The sequence below is a fragment of the Melopsittacus undulatus genome, chromosome 3 (genome assembly GCF_012275295.1).
Source record: "Melopsittacus undulatus isolate bMelUnd1 chromosome 3, bMelUnd1.mat.Z, whole genome shotgun sequence".
Taxonomy (NCBI): Eukaryota; Metazoa; Chordata; class Aves; order Psittaciformes; family Psittaculidae; genus Melopsittacus; species Melopsittacus undulatus.
Genome location: NC_047529.1, coordinates 28,557,906 through 28,578,469, shown reverse-complemented (window position 1 = coordinate 28,578,469; position 20,564 = coordinate 28,557,906). Strand labels below are relative to the sequence as shown.

General features: G+C 46.9%; 1 protein-coding gene across 1 annotated transcript; it reads left to right on the top strand.

Moving 5' to 3' along the window:
• The first annotated feature begins 1,786 nt into the window (after window positions 1-1,786).
• On the top strand, window positions 1,787-14,391 carry KLF11 (KLF transcription factor 11). The gene is made up of 4 exons (XM_034061012.1): window positions 1,787-1,933; window positions 4,250-4,504; window positions 9,739-10,729; window positions 12,731-14,391. Exons 1-4 carry the CDS (start codon window positions 1,892-1,894, stop codon window positions 13,033-13,035), a joined length of 1,593 nt encoding a protein of 530 aa, XP_033916903.1. The 5' UTR covers window positions 1,787-1,891; the 3' UTR covers window positions 13,036-14,391.
• The last annotated feature ends 6,173 nt before the right edge of the window (window positions 14,392-20,564 follow it).

The window sequence follows — 20,564 nt, the reverse complement described above, 5'->3', positions numbered from 1 at the left end:
GCTGGAGTCGGGAGAAGTTACCCACTCTGCTTCCCTGTGACTTCTTCTTCACTGTGAAGGCTGCTGTGCTGCCTTCAGATGCTATTATTCAATTAAGAATGTGCGCTGTGAATGACTAAGGCTGTGTGTGTAAGCGCTTTCAGCAGAAACTACATGTGTTCCAACAAGCAGCAAAGAGACAAACACAATCGTTTCTCGACTGCGAGAACTGGAGAAAATGCAAACTAGAACAGCGCAGTGTTTTCCTAGTTTTACAGTTCCCAAAACTTTCCCTCAAAACAAGACAGTGTGAGTGGTTCTGGTCTTACAGGGGACAGCCAGTGATCAATAGAAGAGGCACATAGCCTGTGCCCCCCCTGTGCCACCCCCATCATGCTTTTTAGTCACTGTTTCATTCTCTGTCACACAACTGGTTTCCTACCCACAACAGAAGAAGGGCATGGACCTGCCTGAGTGAGTCCAGATGAAGCCATGAAGATGATCAGGGCTGGAGCACCTCTGCTATGAAGACAGGATGAGAGAGCTGGGGTTGTTCAGCCTGGAGGAGAGAAGGCTCTGGGGAAATTTTAGAGCAGCTTCCAGTGCCTAAAGTGGGCCTACAAGAAATCTGGAGAGGGTTTTTTTACAATGGCCTGTAGTGACAGGACAGGGGGAATGGCTTTAAACTGATACAGGGGAGATGTAGATGAGACATTAGGAAGAATAAATTCTTTATTGTGAGGGTGCTGAGGCCCTGGCACAAGTTGCCCAGAGAAGCTGTGGCTGCCCCATCCCTGGCAGTGTTCAAGGCCAGGTTGGATGGGGCTTGGAGCAACCTGGTCTAGTGGAAGGTGTCCCTGCCCATGGCAGGGGGTTGGAACTGGATGAGCTTTAATGTCCCTTCCAACCTAAGCCATCTTGTGGTTCTACAGTTTTATGAATTTGGTGTTTGATGGGCTGGAAGTAGCGCTGGGAAGCTGGAGCACATGAAATGTGTGGTAATGAAGACCAGAGGTGAGCACAGTACAGTGAAGCTTTAGAAACTACACGGACAGCAGGGAAGAACCAGGGTTCGGATAGAGCTGTTAACATAAAACATGAGCCCCAGTGCTAACAGCAAAAGGAGATGAAACACTGAAGCTGATCCCTCCGCACGGGCAGGGAGGATGTCACGTCTTGAGAAACGGAGGAAGGAACAAAGACTGATAATCCAGCAGGAAAAAAATGCTTATTACTGTCCGCGTTTTGTTCCAGCGGCAGGAAGGCCCCCAGGGAAGCCGGGCTGGGAAAGGGGCCGTCTGAGGCGCGGGGGAACAGGGGCTGCCCCTTCCCAGGCTCCGGGCCAGCGGGCACCGCCACCGCCGGGGCCCGGCAGCTCCACCACAGATCCCTGAGGGGGCACGAGGAGGGGGCGGGGCGGGGGAGCACAGCTCCTGCTGCGTGCGGCGCCGCACGCACCGCGCGGGGGGGGCAGGAGGGGGTGAGCCGCGCCCCCCTCCGCGCCCCGCCACACCCCCGCGCGCACGGGCATTCCCGCCCGACCTTTCCCCTAGTTTCCAGCTCGCGCTCCCCCGCCTTCCCTTCCCGCCCGCCGTGCCCACGCGCCGCCCCTCCCGCCGGCACGCTGCGATCACGCCGGCCGCAGCCCCTCATTGGCTGGGAGCGAGGCCGCGGCGGGCGGTGATTGGCGGAGAAGCCGGCCTCCCCTCTTTGCCTCCCCCTCGCCCCGCCCGCTCCGTCTGGTGCAGGGAGCGCTCTGGAGCGCTTCCCCCGGCGCGCGGGCTGCCAGTGGGCGGGTGAAGGGGGGAGGCGGTGCCGGCTCCTGCTGCTGCGGGCGTTGTTCCTGCTGTTCCTGCTGCTGCTGTTCCTGCTGCTGCCCGGTCACATCGCCGCCGCCCGCCGGAGCCCCGCCATGCACGGCTCGCCCTGCTCGGAGATGGGAGATGCGTCCGCGGTAAGCAGCGGGCGGAGGGAGGAAGGGGCGGTGGTGGTGGACGACTCTGAGCTGGGGGCAGTCGGTGCCGGTTCGGCTCGGGCACGTGGTGGCGGGCAGGCACCGTTACAGCTCGCCTCAGTGGCGGACCCTCGGGACCGTTGCTCACACTGGGAGTGGTCGGTCGGGACCGTTGCTCGCCCCTGAGGGGATGCTGGTCGGTTGGGGCTGTTACCTGCCGCGGGAGGAGGGGGCAGTCGGTCAGTGCCGTTGCTACCACCCGGGCAGAGCTCTCGGGGCGGGTGTTGCTCAGTCACCGGGGGGGGACTGCCTCCTCTCAGCGGCCGTGTGGGGGCGGCGGCAGGGCGGGAGCTGCTTCCCTTCCTTCGCCTTCCCGCCATCCGCCCTTCGGCGGCGCTGCCCGGCCCGGGGCACCCCCGGGATGCGGGGAGCGGGCGGCTCGGGCGCGGCCCTTGCGGGCAGGAGCAGGCGCTGCCTGGGGCGAGAGCCCGCGCTGCGCTGCTGCCCGCGCACCTCCGGCCCCGGCAGCCGGCGGGGTGAGGTGAGGACAGGCGGGCAGGCGCGGTTAGCCATTCCCCTGGCAGCTGTAGAGCTCGCCTGCAGAAAGAGCTGTTTTAGGTTGGTCGCTTTTTGAAGCGGGGTGTGTTTTTTTCATGTTTCTTTAGGGAATATTGCTCTTCTGAAACGTAGGGTTGGAAAAAAATCAGTCTGCTGCTTGGTTGCCTGCAGTCACACTTTGAGAAGGACTCGCAGGTTTCCTGGCTGCTTAGTGCAGAGCCTTGTCTGGTGTGGCTCCTGTGGAACTAGGTCCGGGCTTGCAGGCACATGGGGCTTTGCGCTCCTTCCCGTTCTCATTGCTCTCAGTGGAAATTCTTAGAAGTCTCTTTCAGAGCAGTTAATCATTTGAGTGCTTTTAACCCTTTCCTGCCTCACAGTCTTGACATCGCCATGTCTGATATCTTACGTTTTAGGCAAAAGTCCTCTGAGTGCAGTACTGACAGTTGGGATTCATTGTTTTAACGTGATTGTTGTGTGTGTCCCTGTGTTTTCACTACAGGGCTTTGCATCTTTGTGATAGCACTGAGCCAGGATCATTCTATGTTACTTAACTAAGTAACAAAACTCATTGACGTAGGTGTGTAAGTGATGTCACCACAGCCTAGTTCCCTGTAGGGCTTTAGGCTGTGCTGATGGTGTGGTGGTGCCTATTTAAAGCCTTTTTGCTGCAGTATATAAGCATACTATGTAAAAGCAGTAGGCTCAAAAATCTTGGTGTATGCTGCAGAATCCCAGCCTTCACAGTAAGTTGCTGTGGCTAAAGACTGGAAGAGCTTGGATGCTTAGTTGAGACTGCACGGGCACGTGAGCAGTAAATTAACAGCGCAGCGTAGCTTTTGGAGTCACTGCCAAGCACCACTGTGAGAGTGTTGTGAAATCTGGGTATCCTTGCACAGGAAGTCAAGTGTTTTGCATGCATGTATACACACACACATTTTCTGTGATACTTGCAATTGGAAACAAATCAATACAGTTTCATTTGTCTTCATGTTACTTGTAGTGTGTTTTGAGATACCTGTCATCCGTGTAGAGTCATACCTTTTAAAAGACAAAGCAACCAATTCCCACTGCACTTTGAAGGCTGTTTGCCTATGTAGAATCAGCTAGGTTGAAAAATACATTTAAGATTATGAAGTCAGCTGTTACCCCAGAGCTGCCAGGTCCACCACTAAATCCTGTCACTAAGGGTGTCTCTACATGGTTTTTGAACACCTTCTCCCATCCTGGCTTCCCTACTGGTAATAAGAGTAAAATGCTTTTTGCAAGGTGTGATAATGTAAGTCTGTGATCATACCACCTTGCTATCAGCAGAAATGTATTGCCTAAATGTTGCCAGAATGAGATCAGTCCTGAACAGCAGTTGTAGTGTGGGGCCAGGACTCAAACAGCCTTGTCTAAACAAGGTTGGAAGCCAGGTGTTGGTTTTTTTTCCCCTCTTTTTGCTTGTTTACAAACATGGGTTGTGTTTATTCAGAGCAGTGTAATCCAGGAAAGTAACTCGAGAAATGTGAGCTACACAGGTATCTGTTCTTTGCTGCAAATCACACTTACTTTTTATGATTTTTTTAGAGTACCAGGCATAGGTAGATGAGCTGGTGGGGGAGGGCAGGAGTTGAGCTGGTTGGTAGAAGTCTTGCCGCAGGCATGGGATCTGTTTCAGATGACCTTCATCGTGAGCAGACAGAATGTGGGTGGTGTCAGCTTTGTATTCTGACTTGTCCTAATTGTCCTAACAGCTGCTAATCTGATTACATTTAGGCTGACATCGTGGACATCTATGAGTCTATCCGTGAAAGGCAGCGTCATGACAGCGAAAGGTCTACCTGCAGCACCTTGGAGCAGAATGACATTGAAGCCGTTGAAGCGCTTGTTTGTATGAGCTCCTGGGGTCAAAGATCACAGAAAGGTGACATATTAAAGATAAGGCCACTTACGCCCTTCTCGGATTCTGGTGATTTCACAATGCACACCGAGGCGACATCTGAATTGCCAAAGGACTATTTATCTACACTGGTAAGAAAAACATGGATGTGAAATAACTATGCCTGACATCTGGGTGTTACATCTCTGCTTAGCTTGGCTGGCCAATGTGTCCTTGTGTAGAATAGCTACAGAGCAGCCAGGACGCTGTATGTGTGCCAGAATGGTGAGGTGGTCATGCTGAGGTAGGACTTTTCTGCTGTCTCTGGAATGGCAAATGTAGGGTTTGATCCCTTGTTAAGGCTGGATGTGAAAACCCTTGCTGACCAGTGATTTAATTTGTAAGGCAAGTTGAGGATGCTGCATGCTGGTTGTTGTAGGTTTCTTGGAGCATTTTGAGTAAGAGTGGCAGAGTGAGCCTCAGTGGTTAAGCACCAGCTTATCTGCAAGCACTGTATGAAAAAGGCTCTTGACAACATTTGGCTTCACTCTGGTCGTTACAAAGGAAAGTACAGATTACCATTATGAAATAGAGAATTTAATTAGTTTCTATGCTATGTGTTTGTACATGTAGTCTGTTATTTCTCCAGAACATTGGTCTGTTCCAGCTGACTAATGTTGGTTGAATCACAATTTATTTTTTGGTTGCCATTTATGTTGCAACAAAAGTATGTACTTAAAAAGGGCTTGGTGGTGTTCAGGTTCCAGATGATTAGGGCTCATTTCAGCCAGTAGGCTTCTAGAATGCAGTTACATCAGAAAAATGGGGGAATAACAGTGGAAAGAGGTTGAGAGAGTATGGCAGTCTGCTTGACAGACTTGTCTCATGCTACTGCTGTTCAGTATTGGCACTGTCTGTTGAGCAGTGCTTGGAGATAGGCTTGAGTTTTCAGTGGTAAAAGGAGAGTAGGCAGCAGCAAGAGAGAAATGGGTGAATAAGAAGGGTAAGGGTAAATCCATTGGGTAAATCCATTGTCATGGGTGTATTGTCATATATTTATCTCAGAAGTAGCCACCAGCTAATGGTGTAATCATGGATAAAAGATCAAGGCTTGCTGGAAGCTTGAAATTGAAAGGGTATGGTATTGCTCTCTATTGCTAGTCTGTTTTCTGTGAACAGCAGAGTGTTCATAGTATCTTACAGCTGCACCCACTGGCTGAGGAGAAAAGAATGAGAGGGTTTTTTTTTGTAGTACAGTGTATTTTCTTCTTACTGGCTGGTGAAGTGCTGTGTTTTGGATTTAGCCTGAGAATGTTGATAACACCAATGTTTTAGTTGTTGTTCAGTAGCATTTACCCTAAGTCAAGGACTTTTCAGTCTTTCATTTCAGTCTGCAAGTGAGGAGAGGCACAGGAAGCTGGAGGAGAGCAAAGACAGAACAGCTGACCCAACCTAGCCAAAGGGGTATTCCATACCACAGGACGTCATGCCCAGTATATAAACTTGGCTGGGAGCAGCTGATTGCTCAGCCCACCCCTAAGCAGCATCAGTCAGCGGGTGGTGAACAGTTGTACTGTGCATCACTTGCCTGTCTTGAGGGTTATTCCTCTGTTTTTGTTTCCCCCCTTTCCTTAGAAATATTATAATTAATTTTAATTATTAAACTGTTGATATCTTAACCCATGGGCTTTACCTTTTTCAGATTCTCCTCCCCATCCCATTGTGGGTTATATAAGTTTGATATAAGCATTCATTGTTTTGGTTTAATAGTTGCTGGTCACAATTTGCTCTCATTTTTCCATATTTGTTCTCAGGGTTGTTGTGCTTATTCTCAGCATTGCATCATGTAACTCCTCACCTGCTGTATGTGTTCCCTGTGGTGATGTTCATCTCCTTTGGGGGCTGGGCTGAGGTTATCATTTTGATGTACTTTGTAACTCTCACTTATGATATGATAGCTTTGCTGGCCATTAAACTAATCTGGTATTTGTACTCAGCACTGCCATCACCTCTGTACTTTGGGAACCATCTATTGGAAGCTATTAATATATAACACCTTTCACCTCCTCTCCTTGGAGAGCCAAACTGTAAAGGAGTCACTTTCCTACATCTTTCCCTTCTCTTCCGGGCTAATTAGCATTTGAGAACTTTGAAAATTTGAATATCCTTGGGATGCTGAAACTATGGCCCTATTGCTGGGAAACATGAATGTGGTTCAGGTGCTGTTTAGGGTTAAGCAACTATTTGTAGCTCCACAGGCTCCAGTGACAGGCACTGCAGCTTTCCAGGCACCAGTGAAGGGTGGTACAGCTGAAGCAGAGGACCAGCCCATGCTGGTATCAGTTACCCTAACCCTGTACACAAGAAGAAATGGATATGAAAGTCAGTTTGTTTGTTAAAGAAGGACAAAACAGGGACATCACAAGAATAGGAGGAAGAGGCAGAACCAGAGGTATATTCGCCATCCCTGAGTGAGCTGTGGGATATACAAAAGATTTAAGCCATCAGTCAGGTGAGCACATTGTCACCTGGCTGCTGTGAGGCTGGGATAATGGGGCCAGTAGCCTCAAATTAGAGGGTGGGGAAGACAAACAGTTGGGATCACTCTAGGGAAGGGCGCATTAATGAGGTGATTGGGAAAGGGGCACAAGCCATCAGCCTCTGGAGGTGACTCCTGTCAGCACTGCAGGAAAGGTGTCCTTTCAAGGAAGATGTTATATGTCACCCAAGTAAGCAAGCCACTGTGAAGAGAGAGATGTCCAGTACCTGAGGGAATTAGCTGTACTGGAGGTGATTTGTTATGACCCAAACAATGCACAGTCACCCACAGATCCAGGCAAAGTCTAGTGCACACGATTTGTGTGGTGGAAATTGTATGGAGTACACCATCATTGTATGCTAACTCTTTGGCAGTAATGACCTGGAGAGGTGAAGAGGATGGTGAATGAAGTAGTTTGTCAGTACAGTGCCCTATTGTAGGGGATGGAAGGTGGTTGTATGGAGTTTCCTACAACAAGTTACAGGAACTGCTGATGGAGAAGGTGAATTGAGTCAGTTTGCCGAGGTGAAAGCCATCCAGCTGGCCTTGGACGTTGCTGAAGAAGAAAAGTGGCCAATACTTTATACTTCCTCATAGATGGTATCAAATGCCTGTGGGAATGGTTGCAGCAATGGAAGCAGAGCATCTGGCAACGTAGAGGTAAACCCGTCTGGGCTGCTGTACTGTCTCAAGATATCACTGCCCAGGTGCAGAATCTGGTGGTGAAGGTACAGCACGTAGATGCTTATGTACCAAAGAATAGGGCCACTGAAGAACACTGGAACAATCATTAAGTGGATCAGGCTGCTACAATTGAAGTGGCTCAGATGGATTTAGTTTGGCAACATAAGGGTGAGTTATTTTTAGCCCAGTGGGCCCAAGACACCTCAGGGGCCGTCAAGGCAGAGATGCAACATACAGATAGGCTCATGATTGAGGGGTGGACATAGCAATGGACATGATCGCCCAGGTTATTCACAAATATGAAACCTGTGCTGCAATCAAGCAAGCCAAGTGGTTAAAGCCTCTCTGTATGGAGGACCATGGCTGAAGAACAAATATGGGGAGGCCTGGTTGATTGACTATATCACACCCCCACCAACCTGCTAAGGCAAGCGACATGTGCTTACTGTGGTGAAAGCAACCACTGGATGGCTGGAAGCATACGCTGTGCCCCATGCCAGTGCCCAGAACACTATACTGGGCCTTGAGAAACAGATTTTGTGGTGACATGGCACCCCAGAGAGAGTTGAGTCAGACAATGGGACTGTACACTGCAGCTGGGGAGAAGGGTCCTACCTCGAGCCTCTGGCAGAAAGCTCCAGGGGAGACTTGAGAGTCAACCGCTTGACTTTTGGAGTCAGGGATACAAAGGATCTGAGGCCAGCTATACCCCAACTGAGAAAGAGATACTGGCAGCCTATGAAGGGGTTCGAGCTGCTTCAGAAGTGATTGGCACTGAAGAATTGGCACAGCTCCTCCTGGCACCCTGATTGCCCTTGCTGGGAAAGTACAATGGCCTGTTAAAAACTACACTGAGAGGAGTGGAAGGTGGGACTTTCAAATATTGGGATACACCTTCAGCAAAAACCACCTGGTTGGTTAAAATGAGGGGATCTGCCAACAGGGCTGGCCCAGCCCAGTTAGAACTTTTACGTACTGTAGAGAAGGATAAAGTACCTGTGGTGCACATAACAAGACAGTCTGGGTTATTCTCACTTGAGGCAAAGGCAAACCCATTTATGGACTTGGGTGTACTTTGCAGGTGATGCGGAAGGATGGGGAATTCTGGCATCTATGTCGAGGGGATTTGATCTGGTGAAAATAGCCAATGAACTAAACTGTATTATGTTAATTGCTATATAATACTGTATATTATCACTTTTCTGGTGGCTGTGAGCCGTATGAAGCCTATTGCAGTAAAAATCACCTAGATTAATGAATGATTTGATGAAACTAAACAAGTGCAGTGGTGGTGGAATCAGAACTGGCTTCAGCATGCAGCAGTCCAACACCACACAGCATCTGTCCTTCCCTGAAGGGCTCTTGTGACAGATGGAGCCCAAAGTCATGGGCTAAATGAACTCAGCAGATATTTTAGAGGGGTGGTCCATAGACTGATGGAATGATGTCTGTGTGTCTCTATCAAAAGACGCATTGAAGTGTGGGACCTGGCGTGACTTAAATGGGATGGAATAAGGGGTGGATACTATCCTGGCTTTCACTGGAATAATTTTCTTCCTAGTAGCTGGTGCAGTGCTGTGTTTTGGATTTAGTCTGAGAACAATGCTGATAACACACTGATGGTTTAGTTGTTGCTCAGTAGCACTTACCCTGATCAAGGACTTTTCAGTTTCCCATGCTCTGCCAGTGAGGAGAAGTAGTCAGGAGGGAACACAGCAAGGACACCTTACCTAAAGTAGCCAAAGGGGTATTCCATACCACAGTATGTCATGCCCCATGCCTGATATGTAAACTGGGGGAGTTACCTTAAGAGGCTGATTACTGCTCAGGTAGGGCTGGGCATCAGTCAGTGGTGAGCAATTGTATTGCGCATCACTTGTTGTTTGTGTTTTTTTATTATTTTATTTCTTTTTGTTATTTCCATTATATTATTATTATTATTTTTTTAATTCGATTATTAAACTGTTCTTATTTCAACCTGTGGGTTTTACCTTCCTCCAGTTCTCCTCCTCATCCCACCTGGGAGGTAAGGGGAAGCCAGAGTGACCAAGTGGTGTGTGGTACTCAGTTGCTGGCTAAGTTAAACCAGGACAGTATTCTTTAAGCAGTTTGTCCTGGAGATGGGATATAATTCAATGTATAATGGTGCTTTTTTTCTTGCAGTGCATGACCCCTCCACACAGCCCTGACTTTGTTGAGATATCAGCTGCTACACTCCTCTCCTCACAAGTCACTTACTCCAAACCAAGGACTGTCATGGCAAATACAGCTGCCTGCTCAGTAACATCAGTGACCAGTGCCTCTCCCATAACCAAGCCATCTGTCACCAGCATGTTGCCATGCAGCCAGAAGCCAGTGATAGCTGAATCCTTTGCCCCTCAGCCCTGCAGGGCCATGGCAACAAGTGTCATACGTCACACAGGAGATAGCTCTGCTTACCGTCACATTCCTGCTGTGCAAGAAAAAACAAAGGTAACTTCAGGCTACAGTACTTCCAGAGACTGGCATGGAGTGGATGACCGAAAACATTCCAGACTGCCACAGGACCCATGTGCTGCCGATGATTTAGTTAACAATACCTCTCCGGTACATCAGCCTTGTGCACAGGACTCCAGTGATATTGTGACCAATAAAGGACAACTACCAGTCCAGCCTCTTTCGCCACAGACCCACTTGCCAAAGAATTGTGAGAATGACTTGCAAAAAAGGGCTACCCCAGTGACACCTGCCCCTGTTTCAAGCCCCCAGGTTCTCTGTCAAATGATCCCTTTAAATGGACAAAGCAGTATGATCAATGCCTATGTCAAACCTTCAACTCCAACAGTCTCAACTCCCATGAAACCTATTTTACCGCAGACAGCCCCACTCTCTCAGCCTGTACTCATGGGACCTTCTGTGCCTCAGGGGACCGTCATGTTGGTTCTCCCACAGACTGCTGTCACACCGACACCGCAGTGCCCACAAACAGTAATGACTGTTGGGAACACAAAGTTACTGCCCCTTGCACCTGCTCCCGTATTCATTGCTTCTGGTCAAAGCTGCACCCCCCAGGTGGACTTTTCTAGGCGGAGGAATTATGTTTGCAACTTCCCTGGGTGCAAGAAAACCTACTTCAAAAGTTCCCATCTCAAAGCCCATCTTCGCACCCACACTGGTGTGTACAACAGGGCGAGGCCTTTGTCACTCTGGCACTGGCTTGCATTGGGGTGCTGAAATGCATGGGTTTTTAGGGGAGGGGTTGGGGAAAAGGGGGTGAGGCAGGTGATAGGGAAACTTCTACTCATCTCAAAGAAGGGAGGAATGTTCATTCTTCATGGGCAAGCAAAACAAGACAGACTTTGTTCTGAGACCTCAGCTGACCCCATACTTCTAGTTGAATTTCACATGCTTCAGTTGGAGCAAAGCTTTGTGGTCTGTGTGTGTGTTTAGAGTGGAATCCTGTCATCTGGACTAGATGGAAATTAATTGTGCAGTCTTTGGAGGGGGGAGGAGGCATGGAGAGGTCTGGTGTAAGCAAACCATAGTACAGGTGCTTGGTCTTAATTCTTGCGTGAGGAAACTAATAGAAATTTGGAAGCTACTTATTTTTCCAGAGCTTTGTTTAGCCTAAATGGGAAAACACTGAGATTTTGGGCTACTGTATTAGGAAGCAGAGCTGCTACAGGAATGTAGTAGTTTACTCAGTTACAGAAAGGGAATTTTAAAGATAAATGAAAATAAGTTGTAATTAATATGAGCTAATTTGCTCCATAAAATCTGATCAGTGTGAATACAGTATACATGTAATTTACTTACCGTTTTTCTGGCTTCAAGATCCTGTTCAAACTAGCTTTGAGTTCTCAACTTTGATATTGAGGGTAAGCATAGTCAGAAATTGGTACAGAATAGCTCATTCAAAAGTCTGCTTAATTTTGCTTTTCCTCGTGTTTTTTGTTTTTGTTTTTTTTTCCCTACCCTCCCTTGCCCCAGAGACACTCTGGCTTATGGGATGTCAGCTTCTGTGGCAGGATTTGCATTAGTTTGGTGGCTTGTCTTTACAGTTCCTTTGGGGAAAGTGCTTAAGCCTTATATGAAGCTGATAATCCTTGTAAACCAGAGCTCAGAGGTGTAATGATGTTTCTGCTTCTAGCTTGAAAGTAAGTGCTGCAGGCTGCTGAATTAACATGGCACTACAGGGTAAACATAGACTACCAATAAATGTCTCACATGCTGCTGATGATCCATGGGGAAGGTGTGTGTGTCCTTATATTGTGATTACGACTGGGACACGTGTGAGAAGTGGAGCATGCTGAGCCCTTGCTAGCTAGTCCATGTTACAGAAACAGGAGGCAGAGTAGTTCATTTTTGTTTTCTTTGCGCACTGAGAAGCTAGGTGATACCAAATACAACAAACACAGAACTTGCTCTCAATATCTGAAATAAGAGCAATACTTCTATGGGGTTTCCTCTTTGCTGGACACTTGTGTCCTGCTCCAAAGTGTTACAAATTTGCATCATGTGGTAGATGCTTATCTTGAGCCTTATGAGGGTTGTAGTCAGTAGATCGTGTTGTTTAGGGTAGGTCTGATGTTAAACAGTTGCCCAGGATGAGCAGAAGCTGATGTGAACAGCCTTTCTGCTTGCTGTCATTCATGGGTGTGCAAAATTCCCCTAGCTGTCTGTTGGGAATTGCAGGACAGGCTTTTCCTCAGTAATACTTGCTGGGGCAATGTATTTGTGTGTAGGAGTGGATCACTGGAGCAGCAGGACTCAGGAGGCTTGATTCCAGGCTTCCCATTTGCCTGCAGTATTTGCTGGTGACGCACCAGCTGTAGAGCTGTGGTCACATAGGAATGGGGTAGAGGGTTGCTTCTATTTCAGTCATTGGGTAAGGTACCTTTATGAAGAGCCTCTTCTTTAAACTGAGACAACTGAAAAGAAAAAAAATAAGATAGGCTTGATTAAAAAACATTTAAAGTGATGTGAGGGAATACATAGAAGTGATACCTACAATTTTTGTCCAAAACACAACTTGAGCTTAAGCTAATATTGAGTACACACATGAACAGCTCTGTGGAATTCACTGCTTTTTGCAAGGCAGGATTTAAGTTAGTTCTTTGATAAAGCTGTAACACAGCTTCTCAAAAGTAAATTACGTTTCCTTTTTGCCCTGCAGGAGAAAAGCCTTTCAACTGCAGCTGGGAAGGCTGTGACAAGAAGTTTGCCCGCTCAGATGAACTGTCACGCCACCGCAGAACTCACACAGGAGAGAAGAAATTTGCTTGTCCCGTGTGCGAGCGTCGCTTCATGCGCAGCGATCACTTGACAAAGCATACCCGCCGCCATGTGACCACAAAGAAGATCCCCAGCTGGCAGACAGAGGTTGGCAAACTCAGCAGGATTGCCACAGCAGAGAAACCAAAAAGCAGCAGTGCTCTGAGTATGCTCATCCCTGTGCCATCATCTGTCTGTCAGGGCTAGTGTGAAGGGAGCCCCTTTTCTACAAACTGTCTGAAGATCAGGAAGAGCTCTGATGGATTGAGCAGAACTGACAATAGCTTTTTTCCGCTGTGTGTGTGCATACTTTAGTTTTCTTCAGTTTAGGTCCTCTGTTAATAATGCTATGTGAGAAATCTATCATATATTTTCTTGTTCCTTCCCTATTTGGGTTTTTTTGTGTTTGTTTGTTGGGTTTTTTTTTTCCAATACTTGGGCAAATGCAATCACCAGCACTTCAGGAAAGCAGAACTCTTTGGAAATGATTTTGGCAATAGGTTAAAGAAGTCCCTTGTAATGCTTGCTGTTAATATTTTGATGGACAGTAAAACAGGGTGATTTTTAATTTTTATACTAGTATTTTCTATACCAAATATATTTTGTATTTATTCATTTTGGTCCTGATATACAGGCAAATTTCTTGACCTGCATTAGTAAGGGTGTGCAGGGTGAGACCCAGAGTTTTGGAAACTCCTTTTCAGTAAACCAAAAGAATTGCATTCAGAACATTTTGTAAACAGAATATTTGATAACTCACAGTGGCTGGGATATTCACACTTGCAGATCCTTATCCTGTGATGGGCTGGTGCTGTTACACCCTCCTGTCACAGGTGATATTGGAGGTTTGAGATTGAAGTGTGTCATCATTTTAAGATAAGCCAAACTAGAATGACTTCCAGAGGACAAGTGGTGAAGTCCTCAACATTTTATAAATTCATACCCTTTGCAAGTGGATGCTGTTGTGATGTTTGGTAGAAGCTTGACATACCGGGCATTCCTGAGTCCACACTCCAGTGGAGCAAAGTTTGGAGGAACCGTGCTGCTCTGATGGAGCTAGAAGCACAAACACTGTTTAGAAACTTTGACACTAAGAATTATGCTTTACTTTCAGTCCTACTAAACCAGCATATCAAAGAGTCTACTGGAAAGTGCAAAAGTGGCAAGATAACATGGGGATAATTGGCTGGGTCTTTGTTTATATATATATTTTTTTTGGCATACAAGAGAAATAGAGAATTAAGAATTATGTGTTGTGGATGCTCGTGCACCTTATAGGAAATTGTTCAAGGCTTTCATTTACTTGTAACAAAGCACCAGAGGAAGTACTAACCATGTCTTAAGGAACAGCCACCATGTCAACTTGATGACACTTTGCATGTGGCCTTCTACTTCTCCACAGTACTTTGTATGAAGTTACCCTTTTCTATTAAATGAGATATTTTCCCTGTTGAATGCATTTTCTTTACACCCAGTGTAAATATGGCTAAGAAGTGGAATTGCTGGCTGCAGGAATGCTGTGTTTTAGTGGCATGATATGAGTAATAAAACAAAATGCCCGTAGCACAACTGGACTGCTGGGTTTCCATGGTCTGGAAGAACGTGCAAGTGTAGTGCTGTAGCAGAGCTGATGGTAGAGCTGTTGTGCTCTGAAGCATCAGGCGGTGTTTTGCTGGCAGACAGCACACCCACTGAATGAAATATTTCTGTAGTGCCTTCTGGACTCTTCTTCCTCCAGCCACTCCCGCACTGAAGCTCAGTCAAGTGCTGAGGACTTTTTTTCCTGGATGTGTAAAATGTGGATAACTAGGAGTGCACTATCTCTTGCTCTGCTTTGTTGTTCTGAAATCCCAGTCTTATTTCCCAATGTGGGCAAAGCACAGTTCTAATCTGTGTAAGTACGGACTTGCTCATTTCAGCTAGCACTCCCCTGAAATGGGTAGAGACCTGTTTCAGTTGAAAGCAAAATATGTCTTTATTTTTTTACGGTTAGATCTGTAATTTATAGGATCATAGGCTAGTTTGGATTGAAAGCAACATTAAAGCTCACACAGTTCCAACCCCCTGCCATGGGCAGGCACACCTTCCACTAGATCAGGTTGCTCCAAGCCTTGTCCAACCTGGCTTTGAACACTGCCAGGGATTGGGCAGCCACAGCTTCTCTGGGTAACCTGTGCCAGTGCCTCACCACCCTCATAGTGAAGAATGATAATTAACAATAGTGTTTGCACTGCACCATATTGGAGTATTGTGCTAAACGTGCTGAAAGATTTTGTCTGACCTGTAAAATGCACACACCTGTTCACTCAACATGTGCTGTACTCCCACTCACTGCAGCATGTGTGCTGGTGAGTGTGAGCATGCTGTGGCTGAAACTTCTGTGCTGGTAACCTGGGTGCTTGTAGTGTTGCTGCTCTCTGTCAATTCCCAGTTTTCCAAATTCATGTGGTGAAGAAAGAGACATTGCTGCTCTTTTTCCTCAGAAGACCCTTAGAACAAGAAGTTTGACTTTTGGACACCATTTTAGCATGCTCATAGCCAAGGGAAGTGTCCTGTCTCAATCCAGTGGCCAATGTACTTAATTTCGTTTTACAGACTAACCACTTAAGGTGTTCCCCTGAGCAAAACAGTTTGGAAGCTTGTGTCATAATTCAGTAATGTTAGCTTGTAGCATCCAGATGATGGGCTGGAGAATACAGAATTTAAACCAGTGTGTCATGGATGTGTGTCACAATGTAGAAGAGCAGCGGTTCCCTCTTTGTTAGTCTTACCTTAGCATGCTCCTGTAACGTGTTTGTGCCTGGGACATTTCATGGATGTGCATGAATAGCTGAGCCGTGGTGTGGCTGTGTCTGTTCTGCTTGCCCTTCTTGTTCCTTCCTGCTGCATAAGGGTTGTTTATGGATAAAGCATGGCTGGGATAACTGCTCTTGTTGCACTTTATTGCATGAACTCTGTTGTTCAGACTTATTTTAAAGAAATGGAATAATGGTTTTGTACTTATTTTTCACTTTTATTAAATAAAAAGTATGTAATGAAACTGGATTTAAATCATAAAAAAATTGCAGAATTTTAGGTTTCATACACATCCATTCCAGAACTATGTAAATCCTTCTGGATTAGGTTATATATCTAAGCCAATGGAAGACTTTGGGGCTTGCCAGTTCACTTACCTGTAAATTGCAGGATATTTTGGATTTTGTTGTAAATTGATCAGTGCTTATCCATTTATAATTTTATACAACGCTTCTTGTGTATTTGGTGAAATGTCTGCACCACTGCCAGGGCCTGGGGCTTTTGCATGCTCTCGGAGAACAAGACTTGGGGTTCGTAGCTGTGTTCTGGTATGGCCTCCAGAAGCTATCAGCAAAAGGTGCTGCTCTGTTGGTGTTGCAGGCTGTGCATGGCATGATGCTGGAAATGAAGAAGAGATGAGAATTTGATTCAAGAGATGGCTGCATCAGTCCTGGTTCTTCTCTGGTGGGGAAGAGGCTCTGGCAGGCTGGGTGTCACTTCCAGGTCTTGTCTGGCAAAGACGTGTCCAGCTCTGGTGGCAGCAGCAGTAACTACTTTACATTTTTAAGCATCTCTGCTGTTTCTTTCCCTCAGACCAGTTCCCAGGCTGCAGCAGTGTTTATTTCTGGCAAGGTCATGTTTTAATGGAAGAGAAGGGAAAGAGACAGTGTAATGAATGACACCAGCCTTCTGTTGCAGCCTTTCTCTGCAAGGTGACGGTCTCTGTAGTCAGAGCCCTCACAGTGCAAACTGGGAGCGGTGGCTCAAGGCTTTGTCAGCAGAAGAAGACATCATTCTTCAAAGGTGTGGAAGATGAAAAGGTGCCATGAATGGTCCTGCTTGCTCTTCAGGAGAAAGGAAAGCTTGCCTGTGGGATTGATACTCTGCAGAGTAGTGCAAACTCTTCAGCCCCTGGGCTCTGTAGGGCTCCATAATGCTTTTGTGTCCCAGGGGAACTTGCCTTACTTGTCCTGACTGTTTTCCCAGGAAGATTTTTCTGAGCCTCAAGTCAGATACTGAACAATATCTGTATTTTTTTTTTGCCAAATTTTGTATTATCTCACTTTCTTTGCTTACGCAAGACATGACAATGGATTTCACAGTTCTGTGCTCATCTTTCTGCTTTTCCTTAGAACCATACTGTAGTCTGAGCTGTTACACACAGCTGCACTCAGGACACATACTGATGAGACTGGAACAGCTTCGTCCTGTGAGAGAAAACAGTTCACATGCAAGGAGGCCTTCCCATGTGCTGACACAGTATTGTGTGGGCAAAAGTCCTGTCTTGAAGGACTGTCCATGAAAACTAATAATTTTCTGTGGAAAAATGTTGTGCACTCAGACGTGTCCACTGGGTTTAGTGCTATGGTTTGCAGTTAGGCCGGCATTGCTTTCCTGTGTGTGGTTATGCAGCCAAACCTTCAGCTAGGTGGCAGCTTGCCTTATTTTGCTCACAAACTGATGAGCACTGATCCACTTGCAGGTTGGATACTGGAAGCATGAAACCATCCTGAAGCTGCAGCGCTCGCTGGGCAGAGGTGACCCATGCTGCTGGGTGCCTGCACAACCTGTGTACTCCTATGGCTTAGGCTGCAGCTCTGGCTAACTCCTCATTTCCAGGTGTGAAAGCTGTGTTCAGGATCCTGTGAATGATGAAGGCGGCACTTCATCCATCATCTCTTGTGAGCTGAATCCTGCCCCAGGGTTGCATCTGACTTGAGTTCATCTTCAGTCCTCTAACCGGTTTTGAAGTTTAATCTGTGAGCCCATCTGCCTGTTTACCTTCCATTTGTGTCTGACAAGGCAGCTTGAGGCAGGCAGTTTACGGCCATGAGAAGGCAGACTTCTTCCATGTGTGCAGGAAGAGTAAATCATGATTCAAAACCTGGCATCCTACAGGCTAAGGAAAAAAGCAAGACGGTTCAGGAGGAAGCTGCAAAGCCTCAGCCGAGTCTGCTCCCAGTCCATGCAGTCTGTGGAATTGCCTTCCCTGCAGCAAGTATGTTGGCACTGAGCCATTTTCTTTCCAGATTGCTTTCATCCTATAAAATGCAACCTTCCTTGTTTTCTGCTTCAGTTCTTCAGTGCAGGAGCAACAGTGGCTTTTACATCCTGGTGTGTGCAAAAGGTCATGGGCACATCTTACACGTGCAAAAAACCTGAGGAAGCTGTAGTATATCCTTCCTAGGAGAGTTTCCTAGATAGAAAGAACACCTTAGGTTTGATTTTCTCGCTTGCAGTGTGTCTCAAGTTCAGAGTGATTTCTGTTGGGGAGTGTGCCCTCAGCAAGTTTGCCGATGACACCAAGCTGTGTGGTTCAGTTGATATGCTGGAGGGAAGGAATGCCATTCAGAGGGACCTTGACACGCTTGTGAGGTGGGCTGATGCCAACCTCATGAAGTTTAACCATGCCAAGTGCAAGGTCCTACACCTGGGTCGGAGCAATCCCAGGCACAGCTACAGGTTGGGCAAAAAGGAAATTCATGGTAGTCCTGCGGAGAAGGACTTGGGGGTGTTAGTCAATGAGAAAATGAACATGAGCCAGCAGTGTGCACTCACAGCCCAGAAAGACAACTGTATCCTGGGCTGCATCAAGAGGAGCATGACCAGCAGGTCAAAGGAGGTGATCCTGTCCCTCTGCTCTGCTCTTGTGATACCTCACTTGCAGTATTGTGTGTGGTTCTGGTGTCCTCAGCATAAAAAGGATATGGAACTGTTGGAACAAGTCCAGAGGAGGCCACGAGGATGATCAGGGGACTGGAGCATCTCCTGTTTGAAGACAGGCTGAGAAAGTTTGGGCTGTTCAGCCTGGAGAAGAGAAGGCTGCGTGGAGACCTCATAACAGCCTTCCAGTATCTGAAGGGGGCCTACAGGGATGCTGAGGAGGGACTATTCATTCGGGACTGTAGTGACAGGATAAGGGGTAACAGGTTCAAACTTAAACAGGGGAAGTTTAGACTGGATATAAGGAAGAAATTCTTTACTGTGAGGGTGGTGAGGTACTGGAATGGGTTGCCCAAGGAAGTTGTGAATGCTCCATTCAAGGCCAGGTTGGATGAAGCCTTGGATGCCATGGTTTAGTGTGAGGTGTCCCTGCCCATGGCAGGGGGGTTGGAACTAGATGATCTTGAGGTCCTTTCCAACCCTAACTATTCTGTGATTCTGTGATCATTGTCCAGATAAACCCAGTTCACCCTGTGCAAATAATTGCCATGGTCTGTGTCCAGAGTAAGGCACAGAAAAACTTGTAGTGGCTGCGGTCTGTGCCAGGCAGCTGGTGTTCCACCCCCCTGCCAAGTGCAGTGGGAGGTCCCCCACGCTGCTCATGTGGCACAGCTCCAGGACTGCACCTCATCCAGGGCGCTGGCTCCATTTCAGCTTCTGTGTGTGTGAGTAGTTTGGCTGAAAGCTTGCTGGGGTTTGATCCTGCAGGAAGAGCATCCCTGGGGTGGTGGGGGTGCCACCTTCCTTTCCACTCTATTGTGAAGAGGAGGAGTTCTTTATTCTCCTCTGTTCTTCTAATATTGTGGAGGTGAGCAGATGACAGCAGTGCTGGACATGATGCATCAGGGAACTGGTTGCTCGGCACTTGGAGGTTTGGGCAATGGAATGCTGGTATATACATGCGTAGTGGGGGCATCTTCCCCCAGGCAAAAGGACTGCATTCAGGGTCCCAGAGACAGAAATGGCCTATAAAGACCACCTATCCTCGGGATCTGTGGTTATCTGACCGGCTGCTCTTCATCGTTCTCTCCAGTCATCTCACCCAAGCACAGATCGAGTCACAGCTTTGTTTTCCCCACTTAAGTCTACCTACAGCTCCAGGTAAAAGACAACTCACTCCCTAAAACAGCTTTAGCACTGATCTGTTTCCTTAGTTGCTCTTTGGGAAAAAGTTCTGCCCATTGACTGGGCTACTGAAAAGGCAGAGCTCTGCAAAAAGCAGCAGTGCTGTCAGAAAGGCATCTACAAACAAATGGGAAAAAAAAGGATTCAAAGCACTTGTTAGCACCTGAAACCCCAAATTTGAGTGGAATCGAGAGTCTGAGTGTGTAAACTGGTTCTGTAGCTCGGGTTCATTGGTTTTGTTTTTTTTTAAGATCACCTAATTTAAGAGACACATCTTCAGTGCTTTCACCACCAGAACCTTTCAGCTGGCACCTTGTTGCATGGCCAGGTAAGAAACCTCTTGAGCTTGTTGGAAGTCATTAAGCTCAAGTGTCAGTGTCTCTTCTGCACTAAAGAGTCATTTCTCATGATTAGCTGAAAAAATTACACTCTTCAGCCTTCTCAGCAACTGCAGTTTTGTCTGACTTAAAAAATAATAATGTTTAGCATTTGTCGTTGTTAGATGAATAATGTAGTGATTTGCTTAATATGCATTGCCTTTCGCTGCTTTATTAATGAGGATTAATAGCATTAGCTCAAACCCCATGGTCAGCTACCCTGTCTTATGCTGCATATACTGAACAGGAGAGTAGGTTCTAAAACAATGAATGAGAAACTCCAGAACCTTAATTCCAGCAAAACTGTTTTAGAAGCAGGAAGTACTGGCAAGCCAAGTAAGTCTTTTGTCTTGCAAGTGCCTGTGAATTGATGATGGTTATAGAGGAATACAATTAAAAGAAAACAAACTTTCCAATAACTCACTGCTTGAGATGTGGCAAAGTGATCTCCATAGTGCAAATGTCCTTCAATTCATGAAGTTCCTATTGAAATTA